The 27,261-nt window shown below is 35.4% G+C and overlaps 1 protein-coding gene across 2 annotated transcripts; it reads left to right on the forward strand.

Annotated features, from left to right (window-relative positions):
- Positions 1–953: 953 nt before the first annotated feature.
- On the forward strand, positions 954–26,269 carry ZBTB2 (zinc finger and BTB domain containing 2). Of its 2 annotated transcripts, none has more exons than XM_074309554.1 (3): positions 954–1,173; positions 19,642–19,823; positions 24,807–26,269. In XM_074309554.1, the coding sequence occupies exons 2-3, from the start codon at positions 19,651–19,653 to the stop codon at positions 26,176–26,178; spliced, it is 1,545 nt and encodes a 514-aa protein (XP_074165655.1). In that variant the 5' UTR covers positions 954–1,173; positions 19,642–19,650; the 3' UTR covers positions 26,179–26,269. The 2 variants fall into 2 exon arrangements, with proteins under 2 accessions (XP_074165655.1, XP_074165657.1); XM_074309556.1 differs by lacking the exon at positions 954–1,173 and adding an exon at positions 1,638–1,741.
- Positions 26,270–27,261: the final 992 nt, after the last annotated feature.

Raw genomic sequence — 27,261 nt, forward strand, 5'->3', positions numbered from 1 at the left:
TAAAACTTATTTTTCATCAGAGAACAATACTACAGTTTCAAAAAAATAGCTAAGGAAAAGAGAAGTTGGTTATAAATGTTAATCATCATGGTATCGAATTACTTTTTAAAACTTCTGTGGATACAATGTTTCAGTCCATGTCTTAAAGAGTTTTTGACTCTAGATTGAGAATAAACCTGGAGACTATGTGTAACTAAAATACCAATCTTGTAACAGGAAAACAGATGCAGTTTGAACTGCAAATATGCTTCACAGCCATAATACTTTTACGACGAAAGTTACTGAATTAGTCACAATTTTTAGGCATCTGAACAATCACTAATCTGACCTCCTAAACAAACAATGCTAAGCACTTAGCCTATCTTTTCTTTAACACAAATTTCAGAATTTTTAAATTGCTTACATAAATTATCCAGAAAAATCTACGTACTCTGTGGTTTTAAATCGCATTCTCTTACTAGTTTAAAAAAAAAAAAAAAGGTTAAGTATGAGAAACTGACAAGCCAAGATAAAAAGGTGCTGGTCAAGAGGTGTCAAAAGCAAAAACACATATTAAGCCAGGTGGCTATAGAGGCTGAAAGCTGGGTACCCTCCACTCACTCCAAGCTATCAGAAATGTGCCCCTCCAAAACACCTTATATAAACCACCAAGGAGTTGCCACTAAAACCATCCGCCTTCATATGTTCTAACTTTCCATGCTTTGGCTCCACATGGCTTGCAGAAGTTTAGCTGGAAGTGGGGGAATAGGGTGGGAGTAGACCAATAGTTTGCCGCTGCTGCTGCAGTTGCTGCTGGTGGCGGCGCGGCCGTGCCGGCGGCAGAGAGTAGCAGGAGGCGGAGGCGGAGGCGAGCGGGGGGGAGGGAGGCGGGAGGGGGGGGGGGGCTCTTGCCGCCACAGCTCTCGTCGCCTCTCCCCCCCCCCTCCCCGGCGGGAGCCGCTCTCAGCCTCTTTGCACAAGTCGCTCCGCTCTCGGTCATGTGACCTTAACGTAACCGGACAGGAAAAAGCCCCGCCGCCGCCGCCGCCGCCGCGCCGGAGACACCGACCGCGGCAGCAGCAGCAGCTAGAGCCAGAGAAGGCGGCGGCGGTGGCGGCAGCGGGAGAGCTGCTGGGGCTGCACAGCGGCGCCCCCCTACACCACTCCTCCCAGCAGCGGCGGCGGCAGCACCAGGTAAGCAGGTACCGACATGGTCCCAGGGCCCCGGTTTCCACGTGCCACCCCTGTCCCCACAGCCCCTGGAAAAACGAGGAGGCATGGGGAATGCAGGGGCCGGGGCTCGTCAAAGATCCCGGCGGCGGCAACAAAGGAGACGACGAACAAGTCGTGTCCTGCTCTCCTTTACTCCCTGCCCGGTTCCAGGTGATGATCAGGAGGGTGAACCCGGGCAGCCAAGAGGCCCGGTTCAGGAAAACGGGAGAAGGGTGCGCCCCGTGGGGGTGGTGGCGGCTGCGCCTGGCGCCGGGACTCTGGCCGCCTGACAAAACCATCCCCCGGAGCCAGGCGGCGGCGGCGGGCGAGTCGGCGGCGGCCTCATCCGGGGCTTTTCGGGAGGGGAGGGGACGGAAGCCGAGAGGGCGGGCGGCGGAGCTGGGGAGGGGGGGGCAATCCGCGTTCCGTTCCCCTTCCCCGGCCCCTCCCCTTCTCTCCACTCCCCTCCCGCCGCAACCGCGAGGTCTGTCACGATCGGCGGCGGCCGGTGAGAGTCCCGCGCTGGAGCCTGGAGAGACGGGCCCGTCTGGTGCGTTACCCCCTCAGACATTTCGCAGCCTCCGCCTCTTCCCGCTGCGGCGGCTGCTGCTGCTGCTGCTGCTGCTTCAGCGGCAAGGCCGCGAGCTGCGGAAGTGGGTTTGGGGGGGAGGGGAACTGGAAAGGGAGGGGGAGGGGGAGGGATCCCGGTCAGACCGGAGCAGGCCCGGCCTCTCTGGCGCTTCTCCCAGCTGCAGCGACTCCTCCAGCTCCTGCCGCTAGTGCTGCGGCTCCGCCTCCTCCTCCCAGCTCGCGGGCGGGGGCGCGCACGCGCGCTTCCGGCCTACCCGGGTCTCGCGCTGTCTCCGGCTCTCGCGCGCGCTTCCGGCCTACCCACTTCTGGCTCGCATTCTTCCCCCCTACCCCCACTCTCTCGTTTCTCCCCTCCCCCTTTCTCCTGCGCCGGGTTAATCGAGCTTTCTGGGGCGGTGCGCGTGGCGTTGGCGTCGGCATTGTGTTAAACTCCGCGGGACTTGAGAGAACGCGCGCGGGAGCGAGCGGCGCCGGCTGGGAGTGTCGCATGTTTTTCCTCCGCCCCCGCCCTTGCCCCTCCCTAGCCCCAGGGATGTCTTCGCCGGCCCCGCCTCTATTCCGCCTTTCCCTGTCCTTGGCTCGGGGCTTGTCTCAGACCGAGATGCTCGGGAAAATGCTTTTCTCCCGCCCTCGGGAAATGACCGTTAACGCTTCCTGGGGCCTGACTGATCCGAAGGGAGCTCGCCGCCGACTGCTGGCGGGGCGTTTAACCGGCTGCTTCGGCGTCCTCCGGATCCGTGCAGGCGGCGGTTTCTCGGTCGAGGCCCCCCGAGCTTCCGCCTACCCCAGATCTGTCCCTCCGATAAAAGATTGGAACGCCTCGCGCTTGCTCGGGTTTTCAGGCAGTTTTACCTCCGGGTGTGAGGCGGTAACTTAGCCGCACTCCCGGGGCTAAACCGGAATTGTCATTTTTAGGCTCCTTGGAAGAGGGGGAGCACCAAGGAGCAAAAGCATTACCTTTAAGGGAACCTAGAGAGAGAGAACAAGGGAAATCGCTCCTTTAACATCTCTTGGAGTCAAGTGCTGTGCTATTGAATAGACATCTGGGGGAAAAGGGATACAAAACATTACTGTACAGCTTTATGTAATTGAGGTTTTCTACTAGTAATGAATTAGAAGTGACTCTGAAACAAGTGGTCCCTTCTAATCATTTCCCAAGAATTTTATTTGGTTATATCTTTAAAGTCAGTTCTGATTATTTTAAGTTCTCAGTAATACCATAAATTAGGAATTCTATTGTAATTGACAATTTTCTTCTGCCATTTGGCTGTCGATCATTCTGTTGGTTAAATCACATCTATCAAAGGATGAACTTGACTTAGGATGAAAATTTAAATCTTTGCTTTATCAGTAAAGTAGATGGTGACAAAGTTAAAAACAAGATTTTGGAGAATTACCCATGATACTGTTTTTTTCTCTATTGGAATAATCATTTTGCTCCTCATAGAGCTTCAGGAACAAGTGACATGCAATTAAAATTTCAGTTTGGGAAGTATGAACTTGGTTTAATTGAAATGAGTTGAATATCAATAGAGATGTTTGTAATAATTATTTCTTCTACTTGTCATAAGTTGAATTTTAATAGTGGAATTTACTTTTGATGATGAATTCCTATTCCCCTACAAAGTGGTATTAGGTTGTTAAAATATAATTTTAAATCTACGATGATTTTCTTAAAAAGTAGTTCTTGTGTGATTTACTAAAGTGACGTCCCTTTTCACTGAATCCAAACAGCAATTTATTGCATTTATACAATCAAGTTGCAGGGCAGTTATTATTAGTAGAAAAAGTTTCTACACTCTAGTGAAATCACACGTGTAAACTCAGATATTTTTTTTTAATTTTTTTATTATAGCTTTTTATTTACAAGATATATGTATGGGTAATTTTCGACAATTGCCAAACCTTTTGTTCCAATTTTTCCTCTCCTTCCTCCTACCTCTTCCCCCAGATGGCAGGTAGACCAATACATATTAGATATGTAAAATATATGTAAACCTGGATTTCCTACTGCACCACCAAAAGATTATATTTCTCTGGTAGATATTGAGACTATAAACCATACAAAAAGCATTCATGCCTTTCTGGAGCTTAAATTCTATTGGAGAAAGAACTATAGTAGGAAGTAGGAAGATATACAAAATATGCAAAATATATACAAAGTAATTTGGTGGAGATAGGAGAAGAGAAAAGTGGTAAGAACTAAGAAGTGTGACACTTGAACTGTTATAAAGAGAATAGAAAATCCAAGAGACTGAGTGAGAAAGGGAGAGTATGGGTACCTTTAGTATCTTTGCCTCCCTATTTTGCCCCACTCTGTCACCACCATGGATGTAGAAAGAGTTCTATGTCCTTAAAGGGAAATGATTTGAAATCAGCCTGTAAAGGTAGGTTGGAACCAGGGAGTGAAGGACTTTAAATTGCAAACAAAGGTATCTAAAGTTCTAGCCACTGAAGCTTCTTGAATGAGGAAGTAGCATGGTCAGACTTAATCTAAAATTAATTTTCTCTGGTCAAATAATTTTATCATCATGAAATAAAATACAGTCATGTATTAAGTACCTATTCTATATAATACTCTTATTAGGCCTGGGAAGTGATAGATTAAATCAGACACTTATCAAAAACCTATTTTTAAATTTTTTTCCAAATACATGAAACGATAGCTTTCAACTTTCATTTCTTTAAAACTTTGTGTTCCAAATTTTTCTTCTTACTTCTCCCCTCCCCAAGAAAGCAATCCAATATAGATTAAATATGTGCAGTTCTTTTCAACTTATTAACATATTTGTCATATTGTGCAATAAAAATCAAAAAGGGATAAACCACTAAAAAGAAAATAAGCAAACAATATGAAAAAAGTGAAAATATTCTGCTTCCATTCACATTCAATCTCCATAGTTCTCTCTCTCTGGATTCTGATGGCATTTTTCCAACTCAAGTCTATTGGAATCTCCTTGTTGATTCAATAGAATTGTTGAAAAGAGTTGAATCCATCACAGTTGGTCATCACATAATCTTGTTACTGTGTTCAATGTAATTTTGGTTCTGTTCACTTCACGCAGCATCAGTTCATGTATCTTTCCAGGTTTTTTGGAAATCTACCTGTTCGTCATTTCTTATAAAACAGTAATATTCCATTATATTCATATATCATAACTTATTCAGCCATTTCCTAATTGTTGGTCATTTACTCAATTTCCAGTTCCTTGCTATTACAAAAAGGGTTGCTATAAACATCATAATCCTATCTTTGAAGTACTTCAAATACTACAAAGTTTTTCTCACTGCCTAGTACTCCACTTTGTTTAAAAAAATTCACATCATTCTTAGTTAGATTGATTGGCAAAATCAGCCCAAAATATTTGTTGATTCAACCAGTTGCTTATTCACCAGATTTCTTCTCTCCTAGAGAAGGAAGATGTAAATATAGGAAGTGGAAAAAAAAAATTAAATGGAAGATCTAGGCATTGGAATTCCCATGAAATAGTGCTGTTTTGTGATAACTTGGAATCATCTACCTGTTTCTTGCTGTCAAAACATGTATCATAATTTCATATTTCTCCATCAGTAATGATGCTTCTTCAAGAAAATAATACTGTGACACTTGGAAATTTTAAACCTTTATATGTACCCATTAGACTATGCTACTTCCATTAGCTATATGTTTTTAATAGAATCTTTACAAATATATACATATATTAAGGGGTAAAATTCTTATAGATAATGCACAAGATTCAACTTTTTATATATCAGGGTTGATTAATGATACTAGAAATTATTTTTTTTATGGCATAGCAGCTTATAGGACAGGTGGATGAAAAGAACTTATTCCCCATGAAATACTCTACCCTATGTTTCCTAACAGTTTTTACCCAAAATTTCTGGTTGCAGGAGATTTTTTTCCCAGTATTCTCTACCATATCTCTGCTGTCAGACTCACAATAGTCTCACTACATCTCCCATGAGGAAAGGATGATATAATCACTAACCATTTTCTCTTAAAAAAAATTATATACACATATACATATATATATATATATATATATATATATATATATATATATATATATATATATGTAGATAGAAAGAAAGAAAGAAAGAAAGAAAGAAAGAAAGAAAGAAAGAGAGAAAGAGAGAAAGAGAGAAAGAGAGAAAGAGAGACAGACAGACATTCCTGATTCCTGATGTTCAGATGTCAGGATTTTTTCACTAATGAAGATTTTAGAAATAATCCCAGTGTGGGAAGAAGACCTAAATTCTAGGCTTGGTTTTATCACTTTAGCAAAGCATATAGGATCCTAGACACATTTTTAGAAATAGAAAAGGAATTTAGAGATTATCTAGTCTTAACATTTTCATTTTACAGATAAAGAAACTGAAGCCTAGAGAGAGAGTTTTGGTGAAGATTCCATTGGGTTGTAGATAACTGATTCAGAATTGAAACCCAATTTAACTCCAAAGCCAGTAATTTTTTTTTATACCACATTGCTGCTTTCTTATCACGTGCCTCTCCAGAGATTCCATTTCTTCATCTGAAGAGATTGAATTAGATAATTACTGAAATCCCTTCAAACTCAAATCTGTGAATATATGAATGTTATGTTTGACTTTGGAATCTACTTTTAAAAAATTACCAAAAAAAATGAATTTATAGGAAACAATTTTAAAAATAATTATTCAAGCAAAATTTTCTATTTATAAAGGTCTTTACAAGATTCTTTTATACATCAAGCTTTTCCTGACATGTTTAAAATACTCATGGATCCATGATCTAATTTTAGAAGTTTCTTTCAATAACATAGTGCACAACTCATCCATATGTCCATTATCTCATAATTTTGCCAGAAAAAGAGAGTCAGCTATGCTTTAGGAGGTTACCAGTAGAGCAGTTGTATTCTGTGTCTTGATGCAACAACAGGACAATGCTGGAATTTAAACAACAAAAAAATAGCATCTTTGCTTCTTGGAAAACTTAGGGGTGAGAGTAGAGAGTTTTAATTAGAGGAATTTTGCTGTTTCTTGGAAACAGTATATGGCCATCTCTTGCCTTCCCCTCAACCCCAACTTTGGGCTCACCATACATAATGATAGGTAGATTCTGTAAAGTGTCCATCCAAAAGTATATTAACATCTGAGCAATAAATATTTTTTCACTTAGTCTTCATAAGGCCAAAATTAGTAACTACAGAATTCTTCTGGGAAGCTTGAAAGTGTTGGGAGGCTTGATATAATCCATACAGTGTCCAAAAACAGGAGCATCTAACGTGTTTCATCATCTATAGCGCCTTCCTCTTCAAAAGAGACTCTGTCGTAGATCTCCAGGACAGTATCAAATAACTTTTGATAAGCATACATATCTATATCTCTATTTTATGCCTCTCTGACGTGTTGTCAGAGGGTTGCCAATTAGTGTTATTTCAATTATTGTATCATCTAGTGAGTATGAGATGAGATGATTTTGATGTTTATAGGAAAGAAACCTTGTAAAAAAAAAAAAGCCTATAAAGGGTTCTGTTCTACTAAATCAAAGACTTTTTCATAATTGGTATTCTTTAAACTTGACAGGATCTTATAATCTTTTAGTTAATTGTGAAATTGCAAATATATGGTCCATTGTTGAATATTGCTTGCAAAAGCTTATTTCCTACTAATACTCCTCATTAACAATTCTCTTGATTCATCTTTATAGGTGATTATTATAAAGATTTTGTATAAATGGGAGAGTAGGTAGATATAGCTCAATAGTTTTGATATTCTCTTAAACATCCGTTTCAGTATTTTAAGGTCTGGATTTTTTCACTTTGATGTCTTCCTCTTCTTCATATACCTTGTGTATCAGTCTTTTAATGCCCTTAGAATTGTGTTACATGCAACATAGAGTTCTCTAAATACATGCTCCAGGGCAGCTAGGTGGCGTACTGGATAGAGCACCACTCCTGAAGACAGAAGGACCAGAGTGACCAGAGTTTAGATCTGCCTCAGACACTTAACATTTCCTAGCTGTATTACCCTGGGCAAGTCACTTAGCCCAAAGTGCCTCAGCCAAAAAAAAAAAAAAAAAAAAAAAGTCCAGATGGCTACTTTTCCCATCTTTGTACCTCTTCTAGAAGTAACTTATCTGAAATGGTAGGATCCAAAAGTGGTGCTCAGTATTCCTCATGGACAAAACTGGCAAAAAATGATTATTACAAATATTTCCTATTTTTCTTCTTTATGAGTTTCCTTTGATTTTTATCTTTTAATACCCTGAGGTGGCTTCATTTAGCTCTATATTTTGCCAAGCTTTCTTTAATCTGGTTTTAGTGTCCATTAATTTTTTGTATTATGAGATGATTATCATAATCAGCTATTATACTTCATTAGATTTTATAAGCAAGTTTATATTTTTGCCTACTGTTGCCTTTGAAAGCTCTCTCTCCATTTGATTAATTAGTCAAGATGTTTTCTGGGCTCTTGGTCTTTTCCTTGAGAAAGTTAAGTACTGTCAATGTCATTTCTGTTGTCTAGAAATATTTACTGGTATTGTCTTAAAAAAAAAATTAAAATAAGACAAAATAAATCTGCTACCAAAACAGGTTAATATTTTGTTTTTCAAAATCGGGCTACGTCATTGTTTCTGTTCATTAATGTGGGTAAGAAAAAAGATTATTTTTTTTTTTTGCTCATTTTTAAAAATCACCTACTTTTCTCAATATAACCTAACCCCACCTCTACACTAAATATAAATAAAAAGAGAAAAATCTTAAGGAAAGTCTATAAAGCTGTTGCAAATTTAAGTAAGGTTTGAATTTTAAGTTGTTTTCATTTTTAAATTGCCATCTCCATTCTTTTAAATCATGAGCATTCAACTATTAGTTACTGATTTGTTAGTGAACAAAGCAATATTCAGTCCCATTGAATAATCTAACTCTGAATTCTCAGAGATTATACCAACAGAACACAAGCTTCTGACTGATTTTATCAATCTATAAAGACCTCAGATTTGTGTCCAATAAGTATACTATTATATAAAAACTAACATTGCCCAGTTCATAGAGACCCATCACTACTACAAAGTCGGCCAAAAAGTTGATGAATTTTTGTCCACAATAATTCTGTCCATACTAAGGCTGAAATTCTAGAAGGAATTTGTTAGTAGAGGAGTAGTCACACTAATGAAGGAACAGATTTCTTTGAAGTCCTAAGACAACATGGTATAGCCTATAAAGCAGTAGATTTAAAGGTCAGAAAGACTTGGGTTTAAAAGTCACCTCAGCCACATGAAATATAATATTGGGTAAATCACTTAACCTTTTCATTTGTAAAAATGAGAATTAGATTATGGCTTTCCCAGTTGTAAAAAAGTGGTTTTATGGAAGAAGAATGATCTGATCTACTTTATGATTAATCTTATATTTAGGTAGTGTTGAGGGACAGATGGCAGCTTCCGGGTATCCTGTGTATGTCCCATAAGATTTTTTTTTTTCATGTATGAAATTTTAACAGTGAAATTTACTAGAGCTTAAATTTTTTAATTTAAGGTACCCTTTAAATGCATAATAGGGGGATCCTAATTTTTTAAAGCTTCCAATATAAGACCCATACCTTTCCTGAGTAGTTTGGTCCCTTGTTTTTACATTTACATAGAATGTAACTTCATTCAAGTACACTTACAACAAATGAGTAACTAACTTACAAAGGATCAAGCCTACTACATTTATAATAAAAAAGTGCTACACTAATAAAAATAGAAATAATTTAACAAAGTAATCAGTCCTCAGTTATTCTTTTAAGTGAAAGTAGATGATGTGATAAAATGAAAAACATAACTTAAATCATGTATCTTTTTCTTTAGAATACATTTGCTAATAAAGTTTTATTGATTTATTGATTGATGCTTTTTGTTTTTACATCTTCCACATTTTCTAATATTCCTCTCTATTTTCTCCCAGGGATATCTGTCCCTTAAAGAGTTTTTTAAAAAGAAAGTTCAGCAAAAGTAATCTGTTCTATAAAAAGTTTAACATTACATGCAGTGTTCCACACCCATAGTACAGCAAAGAAGGGAGGCTGCTGCAAAGTAGCAAAATGGATAGAACATTGGACTTGTAGGAAACACCCTAATACAAATCCTAGCTTGCTTATTTGTGTGACCCTGGACAAATCAGTTAGCTTCTCTTAGCCTCAAGTTTCCCCATCTGTAAAAAGGGCAAAATAATAGAACCTCTTCTCAAGATTTTGCTGGGGATCAACGAAGGTAACATAAAAAATGTTTTAAAAACTTGAAAATCTCATATAAATGCTAGATATCATATGTGAATGTTATCTATTTCTTTACATATCTGTTCTTGAGAGCCAGATGTGGTCATTAGAATTTCATTGCATTTGACTTCAATTGTTTTTTTGTTAATTTTTTCATTTGTATTGTCATTGTGTTGTTTTATTGGTTCTGCTTAATACACATTTCAGGGGCTGCTATGTGGCGCAGTGGATAGAGCACCAGCCCTGAATTCAGGAGGACCCAAGTTCAAATGTAGTCTCAGACACTTAACACTTCCTAGCTGTGTGACCCTGGGCAAGTCACTTAACCCCAGCCTCAGGGGGGGGAAAATACACATTTCATCACTTCATATATGAGCCTAAGTCCCACTCCTTTCTCTGACATTTGTTATATGGGCATAGGCAAGTCACTTATCACTGTAAAGTTCTGTCGTCTCTAGAAATTGTGGATCGTTCTCTGGGAGGAGGTTTCTTTTCTGTATAATCTTTTCTTCTGTAAGCAGGTTTCTTGGGAGGCTTCTGGAGCCTCCAGCCAGAGGCTGGAAGGTAGAATCTCCAATCCTCTTCTTCCTGAATCCTGGCTCTGAATCTCCTCAAGCTTCCCTGAAGTTCTCCCGGGAAGTCTTGTTCTTATCCCAATCTAGACTTTCTCCTTCCAGGCAGCCTTGGTGGCTCCTTATATCCTCCCAGAGAATGGGCTTGTGAGTACTTCCAGAGGTGTAAACTCCTTTAAAGGTGTAAATTCCTTTTAAAGATGTGAACTGAATTCTGAGCCAGAGAATTGCCAAGTACCAACTTACCACCTAATAAGAACCTAACATATCACTTGAGCTCTGAACAACTTTCTAAGAACTATTATAGATAGGTTTTTATTTGCTTCAGTGAAATTTTGTCTTGATTATAGTGTTAGATAATTCCAGCTAGAGGAATGGTGGAAATGTGATTTATATCTTAGCAAAGCATTTGACAAACACTCTTGTTATTCTTATGGAAAAAAATAGTTATTCACTATGCAATCTGGTGGTTCCAGATCTGATTTAATAGCCATCCTTAAAGAGTGAATTCTTCGCTAAATGTGGATTTTTATCAACATGGAATTTAATTACTAGGGGAATATTCTAAGGATCTATTTGATCCTATGCTGTCTAACATTTTTAACAATAAATTGTTTGGAGGAAAATATATTTACAGATAACACAAATGGATGTCAGAATCCAAAAGAATTTAACAGAAAGAGTTGGGGCTAAAAATAATAAGATAAAAAATTAACTTTACACTTGTGTTTGACAAGTCAACTTCACAAATATAGTATAGGTACAGTTAGATAAGCAGTTCAGCTGAAAAGGATCTGATAGTTTTTAGGAAACTATACGCTATAGATAGATCAGCTCAATGAAAACCAAAAAAAAAACTAGTGCCATTTTAAACTAAATTCTAGTATTCTTTTTTATTTTTTTTACTTTAGTCATTATGTGAATGGTCTTCAGAATTTTTTGTCATTTAAAAAGTTTTGAGCATACTTTCCCAGTATACATCTTCTAGAATAAATAATATACATAAACAAATTTTTTGGCATAAAAGTTTAATTTGTTTCAATACTTAGTTATAATGGCTATCATAGCCGAAAAAAATATCTTACAAAGACATACAACTCCAAATAAGAAGAAGCATGTCTTTGGCTGTACTGTCATGATGCCCATTCTTCAATCCCAATTATGTATTGTTTTTTATTGTGATTTGACTGGTAATTTTCCACCTTCTGTAATATCATTTCAGTTCTCAAAATTAAAAGATTCTCAATATTTATGTTGCATTCTAAACACATGAAATCAAACCCAGCAAAACTCTTTATGTTGGAAAATTTAAATTTAAATAAGTTTTAAAATTCTATTTCCAATTTTTAAAATTGTGTAGGTGAGAGTTTTACAGGTGACATGCTTGTGTCATTTTTAGCAAAATAATCATGGAAATATTTCCAAATGTCTATTTTCAAAATGATCTCTTGATAGCATGTTTCTTTAAAAAAAAAAAAATCACTTTCTCCTTATTAAAACATTACTTTTGTCTGAGATCCATGTTATATAAGGAGTAAACAGAAATATATATAAAACCAAAAATTATTCCCTAATTGATTATATAAATATTATATATGATTATATAAATAGTTCTCAAAAGAACTGCAATCTATTAATATCTATATAGAATAATATTCCAAATCACTAATAATAAAATTAGAATATGTTTTACCTTATACTCAACAAAGTATGGGAAAAATTAAAAAAGATTCCTGACCATGGATGGTTGGAATGAATGTTAAAAGATAGGTTCATACTATTGGGAATTGGCATAACCATTGTGGAAAGCAATTTGGAATTATGCCAAGACAGTGACTAAAATGATTATATACTTCGATCCAGAGATGTTATCATTAGTATATACCTCAAGAAAGTCAAAGATGAGCTAAGAAGGGATTCAATTATTCAAAAATACCTATTAAAAACCAAAAAACAGATGTCTATTGATTTGTGCAGTGGCTAGACAGATTGTATGGTATGTATTGCTATGTGATAAGAAGAGACTAAAAAGGACAGGGAAACATAGGAAAACATACAGCCTGACACAAAGTGATGTAACCAGAACCAATAAAACAGTTAACACAATGATTATGACAATGTAAATGGAAAGAGCAATGACAGCAAAATAAAAACTATGCTCTATATAATGACCAAAGTTGGGCCCAGAAAAATTAGGAGAGGTTGGGAGACTGTGAGTATGGAATACTGTATATACCTTTGGACTGATGTGTTAGTTAATTTTGCTTGAATGCTTTTTTTTCTATCTTAAATTCTAGGATAATTCTCTAAGTAGCAGAGATTGGAGGAAAATTTTGGGAAATGAAGTTGGCATAAAAAATGTGAATAAAAATTTTAAGAGGTCATCTTGAAAGAGATTGTGTTTCATTTATGTGTGTGTTTCAATTTACTGAAGTTTTGATCATGGGTTGGCATAAGAAATTAAATTGGAACTTTATTGGGAGTTTTATGGAAACCACAGATAACATATGAAGGTCAGTAGACAGGATAGAGTCTAAATCCAAATATTTAATGCAAATTTTACAATAAATTTTTTAGTCTATATATAGTTTCAGCCAAATTGGCTTTTCTGTTGTATCTTACAAATAAGATTCTGTCTCCCATCTACAAACACATGAAATACAAATTAATGAAAAAATGGCAAAGAAAAAATAAAATATATATTTCAGGAAAAAAATACGAGGAAGAGCAGATTCTGTAGTCAGATATTGGAAACTTGGTTTATGGGGTAAAAACCCCATAAAAAGCAAAAAGAATTCAGATTTCTTCTCTGACAAATTAATGTTACATACTCCTGACCACTACTTCCTATCACAGAAAAGGTGAGCAAATTTGGGATGCTTTCTTTTTTATAAAAGGAAAAATGTTTAATGTCTTTAAGTTGCACATAACTTTTAAATATTTCAACAGGAAATAATCCAGAAGACCTCTATGTGGAGAAAATATCATGTGCATTCATTTTGATTGGGAAAGACTTTTGAAGGTTTTTTTGCTTGCCTTGGTAACATTTGCAAACACTTCATAGTAAAATATTAGCAAGTTTCCAATATCTGACTACAGAATCTGCTCTTTCTCGTATTTTTTTCCTGAAATATATATTTTGTTTTTTCTTTGCCTTGTTTCATTAATTTGTATTTCATGTGTTTGTAGATGGGAGACAGAATCTTATTTGTAAGATACAACAGAAAAGCCAATTTGGCTGAAACTATATATAGACTAAAAAAAGGAGCATGATGTTTTATAAATGTGGAAAAGTATATTGGAACTAAGTTGTGAAGAACTTTGAAGGTGTTTATATTTGATCCTAATGGTAATTGGAAACCACTAGAATTGATGAAGTAGGGGAGTGATATGATCAGGCCTATGCTTTAGGCAAAAATCACTTTGGTTATTTGGAGGATGGATCAGAGAGGGAAGAGACTTGAGGCAGAGAGAGCAATTAGGCTAATAATAAGTGTAGGTCAACCTAAAATAGTACTAAGAGTCTGAACTAAGGTGATGGCCTTGTTAATAGGGGGAAAGAAATAGACGTAGAAAATGTTTTAAAGGCATATGGGATAGCATGAGTGAGGAATTGAGAATGACATCAAGTTTACAAACCTTGATGATAGAAAGAGAAGTTTGGAAAAGGGGTAGGTTTGAACAAGAGATTTGCAATTCAGTTCACAGCCCAATCCATGCCTGCTGACTAGGAAACATTGTCTAATTGAAAACAAAAGGGTCACACTCTGTTGCATTGGGCTACAGCCAAGAGGCAATTGAAAGAGGGAAGATGAGAGTAGGAATGCATTTTACTAAGAGCTTTTGCGCAACTAACATAAATTCCTGAATCTCAGATTATGACTACTCAGATTAACACTAGAAGTGTTACAGTGGTACAGAAGGTGAATCTTGTACAATGGTGAGAGAGGACAGAGTAGCAGTGTTAGACAATAGCTGGAGATGGTAAAGATTGAGTATTTTTAAGGAGAAGAGCTGTAGCCCATTCCTCTAATTGCTTGAACATGGACCATCCCCTTTACTGTGGAACCCACTGGTCTATATTGTTGTCTTCAGTTTGTTTTATTTCCACATGCATTGATTCCTACAAATTTTCCTGTATTTATCTTAATTTCTATTTGTTGTTTTTTTATAGCATAATAGTATTTAATTACATTTAGAGCCAGAAGGGAATTTAGAGATCATCTTGTCCAATCCCTTTATTTTATAGATTAAGAAACTGGGCCCAGAGAGATTAAGTAACTTGCTCAGAGTGACACAGGTAGCACTCAACAGCAGCAGGAACTGTAAACTCAGGTCTACAAGTTCTGACAGCAGTATTCTTTTCCACTGTACCATGATGCCTCTGTTTATTTAGGGCTCATTCCCCAGCTGATCAACACCTACTTTGTTTCCAATTTTTTGCTATCACAGATCTTTGAGCAAAAGCTGAATTACCGCCATTTGGATATGTTGTACACCAAAATTTTTGTTCAAATCAAGACTGGCCTATTAGAGTCCCTAACAAAATTGAGATTTGGTGATTTGGACTTTCCAGGGTAAGGGGAGAAGAAAATACTTTAGAATCATCATAGGATGTTAGATCAAGAAGGAAATTTATAGATTTTAAAGTCTTTTCTTTATTTTCATGCCTTCATTCACTCCCAGTGTCAGTGTAGACTGGCTTTTGTCACTACTTCTCAATAAGAATTATGTTCCCTTCAACCTTAACAGTTATCTTCTAAAAACCATGTATAGTAGCAACATATCAATCCTCATCCTCCCTGATCTCTGCAACATCTAAAACACCATTATAGCTACATTGTTCTTAATTGAGACTCTTCCTTCCTTAATACTCTCCTAATTTTCTTCCTATTTCTGAAACCACTCCTCTTGAGTCTCTTTAATTACCTTTTCTCTGCCCTCTAATACCCTAGTTATAGTTATCCCTCCAGGTTTGTTCTTGGTCTCTCTCTTTTGGTAGTCTTATCAATTACCATTGCTTCAGTTATACAGATAAGATCCAAATCTTCAATTCAGTTGTTCTGAGTTCTAATTCTAATTTCCAAAAATTAATTGTAATAATAATGCCTAAAACAGTATAAAAGAAGCTGAATTCATTATCCTTTTTTAAAAATCTATTTTTCCTAACTTCTCTGCTTCTGCACATGATATTATATCATCGTCTTGGTCACTCAGAGGTATACCTCATTCATTTTTGAATTCTCTTATTTTCCTCACCTCTTACCTCCAGTTAGTTTACAAGTCCTTTCAGTTGTATCTCTGAAATTTTCTTCCATCTTATCCCCTCCTCCTCCTCCTTATTCCTACCCTTACTGTTACCAATTTAGCCAAGTCTTTATCATTTCTCCACTAGTTTCTCTTGCCTCTATTTTCTTTCTTCTAATCCATCTTCACTGACAAAATAATTTTCCTAATATGATCAGGTTGCTCCTTACTCAAAAACTTACACTAGCTATAACATTAAGACTAGAATTGGTAAGATGTTAGTTTTAAAACCGAGTGATCTTAGTCTTTATACCCATCAACCTATGAATAAAAGTTTCCTTAACTACTGCCTGAAACTGTTCACAATATTGTATAATCTTAATAGGCTTGTTCCATAGTTCTCCCTTTCACACACTTCACAGGGCAGTCAAATTGGATTATATTGTTCCTCAGTTTTGTCCTGTCTTTACATTCCTTATGTTTGAAAGGACTGTCTCCACATTCCCCATCTCTCTATTTATATCTTTGAAAAAAGAAGAATCCTTCTATTTCAAGATCCTTCTCAATATCCATGTAGCCCTTGATAATTCCATTAGAAATGGCAGAGCATGTATGTAAAGTGCTTTAAAAACTGTAAAGCTATCTATAATTTTGAAATACTATTACTAGTAATAAATAATCTATAAATAATCTTACCTCCTTTAATCTGTCTGGTCATTCTAACCTTTTATAGACAGTTAATTATTTTTCAAGTTCTTTGTATATATTGCATTACTCTGTTGAATTGTAAACTTGATGGTAATAAAATGTTTCATTTTTTCATCTTTGTATCTCTATTACCTTCTACAATGCCTTGCACATAATGGGTACATAGCAAATATTTTAAATGGGTTTTTTCATTTTTGGGTGAAGAAAATATAACAAATTAAGAGATTCACTCACTATAACCAGATTATAATAATAATCAGGTCAGATTTTTTGTTTTTAATTTTATTTTATATTTTAAATCCTAGTTTAGTGGGGGGAGGGGCTGATTTAATTCATCAAATATTTATGATAAATAATTATCAAATATTTTGCTACTTACAAAATGTTAACTCCTCTCCATAGAACCCTATTTTATAAAGAAAAAAAAAACCACTGTTAAACAAAACTGTCTAATACAGCACCCTGATTTTGAAAATATTCAGCACCTGTAATCTGTCACCTCTTTATCAAGAAGAAGGTAGTGTGTTCCCGTATCAGACATCTGGACAGCTATCATTTATCAATAAATTTGTTCTGAGTTCCATTGCCTTCAGTGATCTTTCAACCATCCCCTGCATATATTCAGTAAAGTAAGTTCATTCCTTAGGTTCATTTTTTTAGCTGTCAGTGCAGATATCAGAGTAAGCCAAGATAGTCACCAGACCCGTTTCTCCTTCAAAAATAAAAAATGCAAAAGAAATCTCATGACAACGAATATCAAGGGAAGAATAAGAAAGAAAAGATATCTCTAAAACACAAGAAACATACGCACATGTACCTTAATAAGAATGTATCAACTAGTTATTGCTATATGTTGCTTTTTTACAACTCTAGGTAAAGCCTAGTTCCTGAACATTGGATGACAGTGCCCCCATTTGGTTGTGCCGTAACAATTCTGCCCACGTGAATTTTTTTTTCTTTATATTGAGCAAATCGAGTAATGACTAAGTTTTTTCTTTATTAAAAAATAAAATCAATTATTCATTCCCACTTTCCATGCTGTTACTCATGAGAATTTATTGTTGTTTCCTGTTTTTCATTTCTTCCTCTCACTTGGCTTTTATACTTCTGTTATTTGCCTTCCCATATTTCTGTTTATATTTTTTCCCCATTTCATTTCCTGCCCTCTTCGATTTCCCACCTAAAATACTTGTTTGGCCCTTTTAAAGAAAAGCAATTAATAATTATATCCTTACAGAAGTGAGTGCAAGGGATAATGTTGTAAAAAAAATTATCCATACATATGTTCTGTCAATAAAAAGTTATAATAATAAAAAAAATAACTATATCCTTGATTGCATTCTTGCATTCTCATTTTTCTACTATAATTGTTTACTTGAGTCTACTTTGGGAGGATGATACCCAGAGTTGTGCATTTTGTAAGATCAGATCTAGAGATAAAGATATATTTGACATATTTGAACATATTTTATTACTTCCAGATGTCTTTAATGCAAATGGACTAGTTTGTGATAATACTGTGGGAGCTAAAGTTAGCTCTACATGTAGGTAATATTGGGATTATTGATAATGTACATGTAATATAGGTTGTACTAACAGTGTAGGTTTAAGCTTTAATAATTACAGAAGTATAAATGTTGTAAACCTACAAAAAAAGTAGCAATTATTTACAATTGTAAAATATTTTTAAGGTTTCTTATTAAAGTTCAACATAAACACCATCTTTTGTCATATAATAAATATTTTTGAACTTTATAAAACTTACCTGTTCAGTGACTAAACATATTCATTTGTAATTTTAGCTTTGAGATCATCCAAAGAACCAGGTTTTGAGACATATATGGCAATTTCAGTGTGACTCCACAAGAAAAAATCTAATTAATGGAAGTACATCAGTTGACCAAAGTGGCCAACCAAGAGACCAGTCTGAGAAAGTGTCATCCAGAAAATTAAATTTAAAAAGGTTTAAATATTATTCAAAATTCATAAAACTAAATAAGCCTAAAAGAATTTAAGTAATTCAACTTTGCAGTGTACCTTTATGTGTTCTGAAGTTATTAAAGCATAAAATGTACACTACTACTTTAAGAACAACCTCTTTTTCCAGTCTTGTCTATTATTTGTAGAGGAAGGATTTACACTAGGACCATAAAGTACTCTGTGAATTCACAGATTATTAATTGTTAAAAGTAAACTTTTACCTAATTGTTGAGCAAAGACTAAAGCAGTTTTTTTTTTCCTAAATTGTGACCAAGAACATATGATTCCTAGCAAAGCCTTTATAATCATCCCCCATTTCCCTTTTGCTTTTCCCTGCCCTAAGATTGTTTCTATAAGCCTCTCTGTCTTTTACCTTCAGTACTATTGTTTCTTATGTTGATGGATGTAATCCCTGGAAAATTTTTCATAGAAAACATCAGTTACTATTTCTTTTTTGCCCTGTGATTTTTTCATTCACTTAAAATATTCTTTTCTAACCCAATTGTAAGTCATTGTGAATTTCTAAATTTGCCAAAGTGTACTTGGAATAAAAAAATAGAGTGGGAGATTCATGCCCATTGATTAAGAATTGATATGTATAAAGGACTATTATATGCAAAGAGAGAAAAGAGAAGAAAATGAAATTAGCAAAAATGGCAACTTAACAACTACCAATAAATTAAAATTAGGAGTTAATGTGCCCTTGGTTTCTGATTTAAGAAAGGTAGGGATTCATGAGAGTAAGTTTAGTAGTAGTAGTAGTAGTAGTAGTAGTAGTAGTAGTAGTAGTTCACAAGTATGGAACAAGCAAGAGTTGGAATTTGGGGAAAAAACCTTGCTTTGCCATGGACATATTAGCCAGACATTTAATAAGTGTGGATCCATGAGCACACACACACACACACACACACACACACACACACACACCCACCAAGTCAATTGTACCATCCCAGTGGTGGGATATTGTAGTATCTGCATATAAAATATATAAATGAAAAGTAGATATTTACAATATTGTTACTGTTATAAATCCAAAATGATTCCTAAATCTGATAGTACATGCTAATTTGGAAATCGCCTCTCTTAAGGAAAATCATTTGCTTTGCAGATTTAAAAAATGGATTTGGCCAACCATGGACTTATTCTACTGCAACAATTAAACGCTCAGCGGGAGTTTGGTTTCCTGTGTGACTGCACGGTTGCTATTGGTGATGTTTACTTCAAGGCACACAAATCAGTCCTTGCTTCATTCTCCAATTACTTTAAGATGTTGTTTGTCCATCAGACCAGGTAAATAAAATGATTGATAATAAATATGATTATAACTTTCTAACATCTACTACCCCTCTCTGTTCTTCTAGTTCATAAGTTACGTTCTTAACTTGTATCTCTAATTCATCCTGGATCTTATAGTCAGCTATTTCAATGAAACAATTACTTTATGTTGCTTCAACATCTTGACCATCTTCAGTAGTGACCATTGTGCCATTTTCCACTTTTGAATAGCTTCTAGAATATGTTTTCTCTGCTTCTATCCTTAGTTTACAGAGCACTTCTGGAGTACATATATATATATATATATATATATATATATAAACTTTATGTATATCAATTCTTAAAATTGTTAATGTCCTATTAGTTTCATGGCATTTTATCTCAACTGGGCATTTACTAGTCCTTTTGTCAAAGAAGTTTGTTAATTTACCATATTCTATATTTTAGGGGCAATCTTGCTAAATACAGTTTAATTCAATTTAACATTATTCAATATCCAAGCATTTCTAGTTTAGAGAGAGAAATTTGACAGTGACATAGTTCATTTAAGCCATTAAATGTCTCTGTCTCCAAGATTTTAGGTAACATATAGAAATCTTAAACCAGGAAAAGACAATAATGTTTATGGTTAACCTTCCAGGACAATAATCAATACTCACTTTCTTAAGTGATCACTCCTCTCAATGGTATCTTCCCAATGATCAGTATCACAATCCTTCAGGCAACAAGATAGACAACGATCTTCACCTGAGTTATATTATATTTTGCAACTTTAGTTTCTATCTCTATTCTTTTTCCTGAAGAAGGACTTTTATCCTCAGCCAATTTGGGGAAACATAGGGGGTGCTAGGGGAAGGAAGAGGAAGATGAGAAAAAAAGCAAGTCTGGAAGAGCTTTTAGGACAGAGAAATATTTTTTCCTACTTAAATTACTTAAAAGGCTTCTTTTGGAACCTTGCTTAAACAGTTATTTCTTTCTCTTCTTTTTTCTTTAATACCATTCTACTGGTTCCTAATATTAAGTCATATTTAGATCTCACCTGTCCTAAAAGTTCTCCTTGACATTTCTAACCCCTTTGTTCTTCTGTCTTCCCTTTCCTTTCATTGTCATAGTTGGAGACAGAAGAGAAGACAATTCTCCACCCTTCTCTTACAATTTAATTTTTGTCCTGACCACTCTGCTGAAACGGCTTCTTTGAATGTTGCAGCTGGATTGGTATAATAGAAGGAGTACCTAGTGATTGAGTTAGGACAGCTGAACACATTAGTTCTTTGCCACTAGTGAAGTGTGGTGACCCTGGGCAAATCATTTCAGCTCCTTAAGCCAGCCTAGATGATCATCAGGTCTCTCATCTACAAAGTCCTTCGTGTACCCCCTTGTCAGGCTTAATAGAGGCTTTTTTTTTTTTTCATTCTTAAACCTTTCTGAAAATATTTGACATTGCTAATAAAATCCTGTTTCTTGAACCTCCCTCCTTTGTTTTATTTTGTGACTTTGCACTGTCATGGGTTGTCCTACCCTTCCAAATGTTTCCTTTGTGTCTTCTTTGATAGCTTTTCTTTATTCCTGGAATAAAATGTAAATATCCCTTAAGATTCTGTACTCAGCCTTCTTTAGTCTTCTCCACATTTTATTCCTTGTTAATCTTATTCTGTTGCTTTATGTCTGATAACTAAAGCCATCATGCTAACAATTCTCAAAATCTCTTTCCAGTCTTGTTCTTTCTTTAAAACTGATTCTGTAGCTCCAATTGTCACACATTTCTATTTGGATATCTCACCAAACCACTTAATATCAAATACTTCAGTCTTACCCAGATAATTTAAAATAATACTTATCTATATTCAAAAAATACTGACCAAGATTCAGTATGTCTAAAACTAAACTCATTTTAACCCCTTAAACTGTAGTTTCTCTTTTTAATTTCTATATTTTTGTTATTTTTATCATTCTCCTAATTAGGCAGAACTTCTGAATTATCTCTGATAATTATCCCTACATTCTACAAATACTGTCAAAATCATTTCCATTCCTAATAACATCATCACAGTTCGACCCCTTATTATGTCATAAATGAACTGCTGTAAGAACTTCTTGTTGCATCTTCTTCACTTTAATATGTTTTTCTTCAAGCCGTTCTACATGCCCCTACCAAATTAATCTTCTAAAGTGTTTTAATCAGCTCAGTGTTCTCTCAAAACCTACTGTGCTTTCTCTTGATTATTGAATGAAATTGATACTCCTTAGCCTAGCATTCAAAGCCCACCATGATTTAACACCAGCCTACCTTATTATTAGACACATACATATTCAGTACTCCCTAATCTCAGAACATTCCTTCATTTTCTCATCTCTGGTTTTATTCCTGCTGTATGTCTTAATTCTACCACTAGATGTCTCTGGTCCTGTGTAAATGTTAAGGTTAATTGGTCCAGTGAATACCATTTTTATGTGGGGCTGTCAAGAGGCAGGAAGAAAAGGAAACTCTGTATTAAACACCCTTCTTTGATAAAATCTAATATTTAGCAGTTATACTTTTAACTTTCTTTAAAATTAATTTTTTTTAATGATCAAGGAAGGAACTGAGGTAAAACCAGAGGTGACTTTGGAAATTTCATAATAGAATTTTTATCTGTCAGTAATTTCAAAATCATATTGGTTTTTATTCTAGCCAGTGGATTCATATAAGATACTGAAGTCAAAACCAGAGCATAACATTTATAAACAAACTACAGATGAAGTCTGCCTTTGGGCATTTTGACTCTTCTAGGGAGAGTATCTTAAAATACAGTTGTATGCCACCAAAATCTGCCCTATAGTAGTACAGTAGATATTTAAAATAACTTTCATTAGGAATGAAAGGTATAGAGTATAAAGATATATTACAGTAGGAAGATTAGGCACAGGCTTTGTTTCTTAATTCTGTTTCCCCAACTTTGAGAAGAACATAAAATCTCTATTTACAGAAGATATGTTTGAAGTTGATAATTTCTATTCTGAAAAATAGGCTTTACAGTATATGAGTTCTTTGAAACAGTAGCTTCTCTGGTACATTTTAAATAGTCTTATTTCATATATTTTTTGAAAAACATATAGGGCATCATGATAATAGATAAAGAAGTTAATTTTAATGAGTTCAAATCCACTTCACATTCTTTCTAATTTTGTCCAAAGGTAGGTAGATTTAGGAGCCTCTAAAGTCCCTTCCAGCTCTAAAATGTATGAGTGTATACAACACATAAAAAGATCAACTGTAGGTTACTCCCATTTTTAAAGTGAGAAAATAGCAATATAGAAAGATCTTATGACATTACAGTTATACTATCCTCTTAAAGGAAAAATTAGTAGAAAGTTATTTAAAATGTTACTGTTTTTGTTGTCAGATTAACCTTTTACATTCACATATTTTCCTTCATATTTCATTTTAAAATAATTTCAATAAATTCCATATCATAGACTTAGTGTCTAGCGTAACTCCATATTTTTATCTTCTGGTCTGGTCAAATGATATTAAGTTTAGAGTATAATCATATAAATTAGTATTTTTGAACATTAATAATGTTTTTAAATGTCTATAAGTGAAGGAATTACTGTAGCAAAAATATAAAGAATAGTATAATGGAAAGAATACTGGATTGTAAGTTGGGAGTCTTGGTCTCTAGTTTCAAAGAACTGGCCATGTGACCTTGGGGAAATTATTTGGCCACTTCAAATGTCATTTTTCTCATTTGTAAAATGAAAGTGTTAAACTAGATGACTTCTAAGAGCCCTCTTCAAATAAAATTCCAAAAGTAGAGATTACATGCACTTTGTAATCTGTGTTTATTATGTAATTCTTTGTGATTACAAAGTGCATATACATTAATAATAACAGGTAATATATAGAGAGTACTTTAAGACTTACAAAGTTCCAAGTAGCGGAATCCAACAAAAGGAATTTTAATTCATTGAAAATAAAATGTTTTATATTAAAGATGCTCTACATCCAATTGGAGATATACTCTCTATTGAGATATGGGTATACACATATGTATATACACGTGTGATAACTTTGTCTATTTAAAATACTTATATTTTCCTATAAAATTGGTATTTAAAAACTAAAGGTAACAAAGCTATGGGTTCTTAGGTCTCAGTTACTGCTTTCAGCTTAGTATATTTCTGATATATAGTAAATATAGATCAGCCATCAGAAAAAAAGACCAGAATATGAATTAAAAGAAATGATGGAGGTCATCTAATCCCATGTAGATTTTAGTAGGAACTACTTATCTCAAGTATCTTTTCAGTGCTAAATTTCTGATCCTGCAATTACCAAAAGTGGTCAACTAGCTTCCCATTTTATTCTTGGTAGCTTTCATTATTTGGAAGCTTTTTTTTCTTATCTCAAATATCTTAAATCCACCTCCTAGCAATGTCCACCTTTACTCTTAGTTCTGTCCTCTGGTGTCAAGCAGAACAAATCTAATCCTCCATATACTGGAAGAAAACTATCATGGGCCCGCCTGCTGCTTCCTATTTGGGTGATAACAACTTTGGACAAGTAATTTAACCTCTCTGCACCTCAGCTTCCTTACCTAAAGTCATAGAAATGTGGACCCCACAGAGATAATAACTAGCTTAGAGTTACATAATTTAGTTGGTGACAAAATTGGGAACAGAACTCAGATTTCCTAACCTAGAGTCCAATATTCTTTCTACTATATCATTTTCATCTTAAATGAGAATAGTAATTCTTAGTCTACCTAATTTACAACATTGTGAGGCACAGAATTATAGGATATATGTGTATAAAATATGTGTGTATACATTATACATATATGACTTTGAAAATATTAAAATATATAGAATTATAAAAATGATTCCTTATACAGATTGATCCAGAACTCTTAGTGCTTTATAAGCTTTTTAATAATTTAAAAGTTGCCCTAAGACTTATAGGCCACCTGTATTTATCTCGCCTTGTCCAATGAAATATCTTTTACTTTTCTCTTTCAGTGAGTGTGTCCGTTTGAAACCAACTGACATACAGCCTGATATTTTCAGCTATCTTTTGCATTTGATGTATACTGGGAAGATGGCACCTCAGCTTATTGATCCAGTTCGACTAGAACAAGGAATAAAGTTTCTTCATGCCTACCCACTAATTCAAGAGGCCAGCCTTGCAAGCCAAGGAGCCTTTTCACATCCGGACCAAGTTTTTCCATTAGCTTCTTCATTATATGGGATCCAAATTGCAGATCATCAAGTAAGGCAAGCCAACAAAATTACCTCAGCAACTGACAAACTTGGGCGGGAACCAAGACCACAGACTTCCAGAATGAGCCAAGAACAGATATCCGAGGGATCACAACTTTCTCAGTTAAATTCAAATCTGACACAAGTCAGTCGGACAAATATGACCCCCTCTGACCCACTACAGTCTTCACTGTCTCCAGAACTTGTTTCCACACCTGTTCCTCCTCCTCCCCCAGGGGAGGAAACAAACATGGAAGCATCTTCTTCAGATGAGCAACCTGCATCCCTTACAATAGCCCACGTCAAACCAAGCATCATGAAAAGGAATGGAAGCTTTCCAAAATACTATGCCTGCCATCTATGTGGGCGTCGGTTTACTCTTCGTAATAGCTTACGTGAGCACCTCCAACTTCATACAGGGGTACCATTTACATCAAATCAGCCTGGAGAAAGTAATGTTTCTCTTTCTCTGTGTAGCAATGCAGTTGAACTAGGAAAAGATGCCATGGAAGTGCCAGAAGCAGGCATGATAAGTGACAGTGAGCTTCAGCATATTTCTGATTCTCCAATCATTGATGGGCAACAGCAGTCAGAAACTCCACCACCCTCAGACATTGCAGACATTGACAACTTGGAGCAAGCAGACCAAGAAAGGGAAGTAAAAAGACGGAAATATGAATGCACAATATGTGGGCGTAAATTTATTCAGAAAAGTCACTGGAGAGAGCATATGTACATACATACTGGCAAGCCTTTCAAATGCAGCACTTGTGATAAAAGCTTCTGCAGAGCCAATCAGGCTGCCAGGCACGTGTGCCTGAACCAGAGCATAGACACTTACACAATGGTGGACAAACAAACTCTGGAACTCTGTACTTTTGAAGAAGGTAGTCAGATGGACAACATGTTAGTACATGCCAACAAGCCCTACAAATGCAATTTGTGTGACAAAACTTTTTCAACACCTAATGAGGTGGTTAAGCATTCATGCCAAAATCAAAACTCTGATGTTTTTGCCCTTGATGAAGGGAGATCTATCCTCCTGGGCAGCGGGGACTCCGAAGTTACAGAGCCTGATCACTCAGTGTTAGCTTCCATCAAAAAAGAGCAAGAAACAGTGTTATTAGACTGAATGTGTTACTTCACATTTTTCATTTTTTTTTACAAAGACTATCCTTTCCCTTCCCAAACCAAAACTACAAATAAAGTTCACCAAGGCATGATAGAAACAGTTCCTCTCCCCTTTCTCCTTTTCCTCACATTCACTTTCTCAATCCTCGCTCCCTCTGAAAAAAAAAAAAAGGCTTTGTGCATTAGAACCTGGAATACGTCGATTTTAATTCAAAGAAAAATTGGACAGATAATGGTTAGTAGTGTTTACAAATTCAAGAAATAGATTTTGAGAAATGTTAGATTATTTTAAAAGAATACTTGGATCTAATGAAGGGTACATAAAAATTCAATTTGGTAAGCTAAAATTATACAATTATGACTTTCTCTGAGTAGTAAGGCTTCCTTTTTGAAAATAGCAGTTGCAAACATACCAAGACAGCTGTGTACTATTTAAAATCTAAGTGGTGTGGGAAAACTTCAGACCCAAGACATTTTTTATAGTACTTAATTTTCCTCAAGGTGTCTTATTTCAGGTTGCATCAGTGAGATTATGTCCATTTAAGAAAATCATTATTTACAGCATCTCCTTCAACAACCACAAAATTGAAAGAGAAAATAATAATGTGATGGCAATCTTTTTTAAAATATTGGATAAAATGTGGAAAGTTTGTGAGTATGTGTGTTTCTGAGAGAGATTCGTATGTATGTGTGATATAAACAGGTAAATAAATGCACACGCCTTATCAAATTGTATCTAACTCTTTCCAAATTGAGCCAAAAAAAAAAAAAGATGAGATAAAAATCTAAGAGTACTTTTTAAAAATAAATTAGTTATGTTTTTTAAAAAATCAAATTAAAAGTAGTATCCCAGAATTTTATTATCTTTCTGAACAGCAAATGATATGGAAGTAGAGAAAATGTCATGTTATCATAACTTGTTCCGGTGCTGTTCCAGCAGTTACCCATGCTGAATTCATTTGTATTATTAACATTCCTTTATAGTACTAGAAATGCAAAGGGGGAAAAAAAAGACTTTGTATTCAGTAATGCTCACTTTTCCTGAAGATGATATAAATAGAATATGATAACCATAGTACAATTA

This window comes from Sminthopsis crassicaudata, chromosome 4, assembly GCF_048593235.1.
Source record: "Sminthopsis crassicaudata isolate SCR6 chromosome 4, ASM4859323v1, whole genome shotgun sequence".
In the NCBI taxonomy this organism is placed as follows: domain Eukaryota; kingdom Metazoa; phylum Chordata; class Mammalia; order Dasyuromorphia; family Dasyuridae; genus Sminthopsis; species Sminthopsis crassicaudata.

Coding starts and splice junctions, on each gene's coding strand:
- ZBTB2 (XM_074309554.1), top strand. CDS start 19,651: ATGGATTTGGCCAACCATGGACTTATTCTACTGCAACAATTAAACGCT. Junction 19,824..24,806: donor TTGTTTGTCCATCAGACCAG/GTAAATAAAATG, acceptor TTTCTCTTTCAG/TGAGTGTGTCCGTTTGAAAC.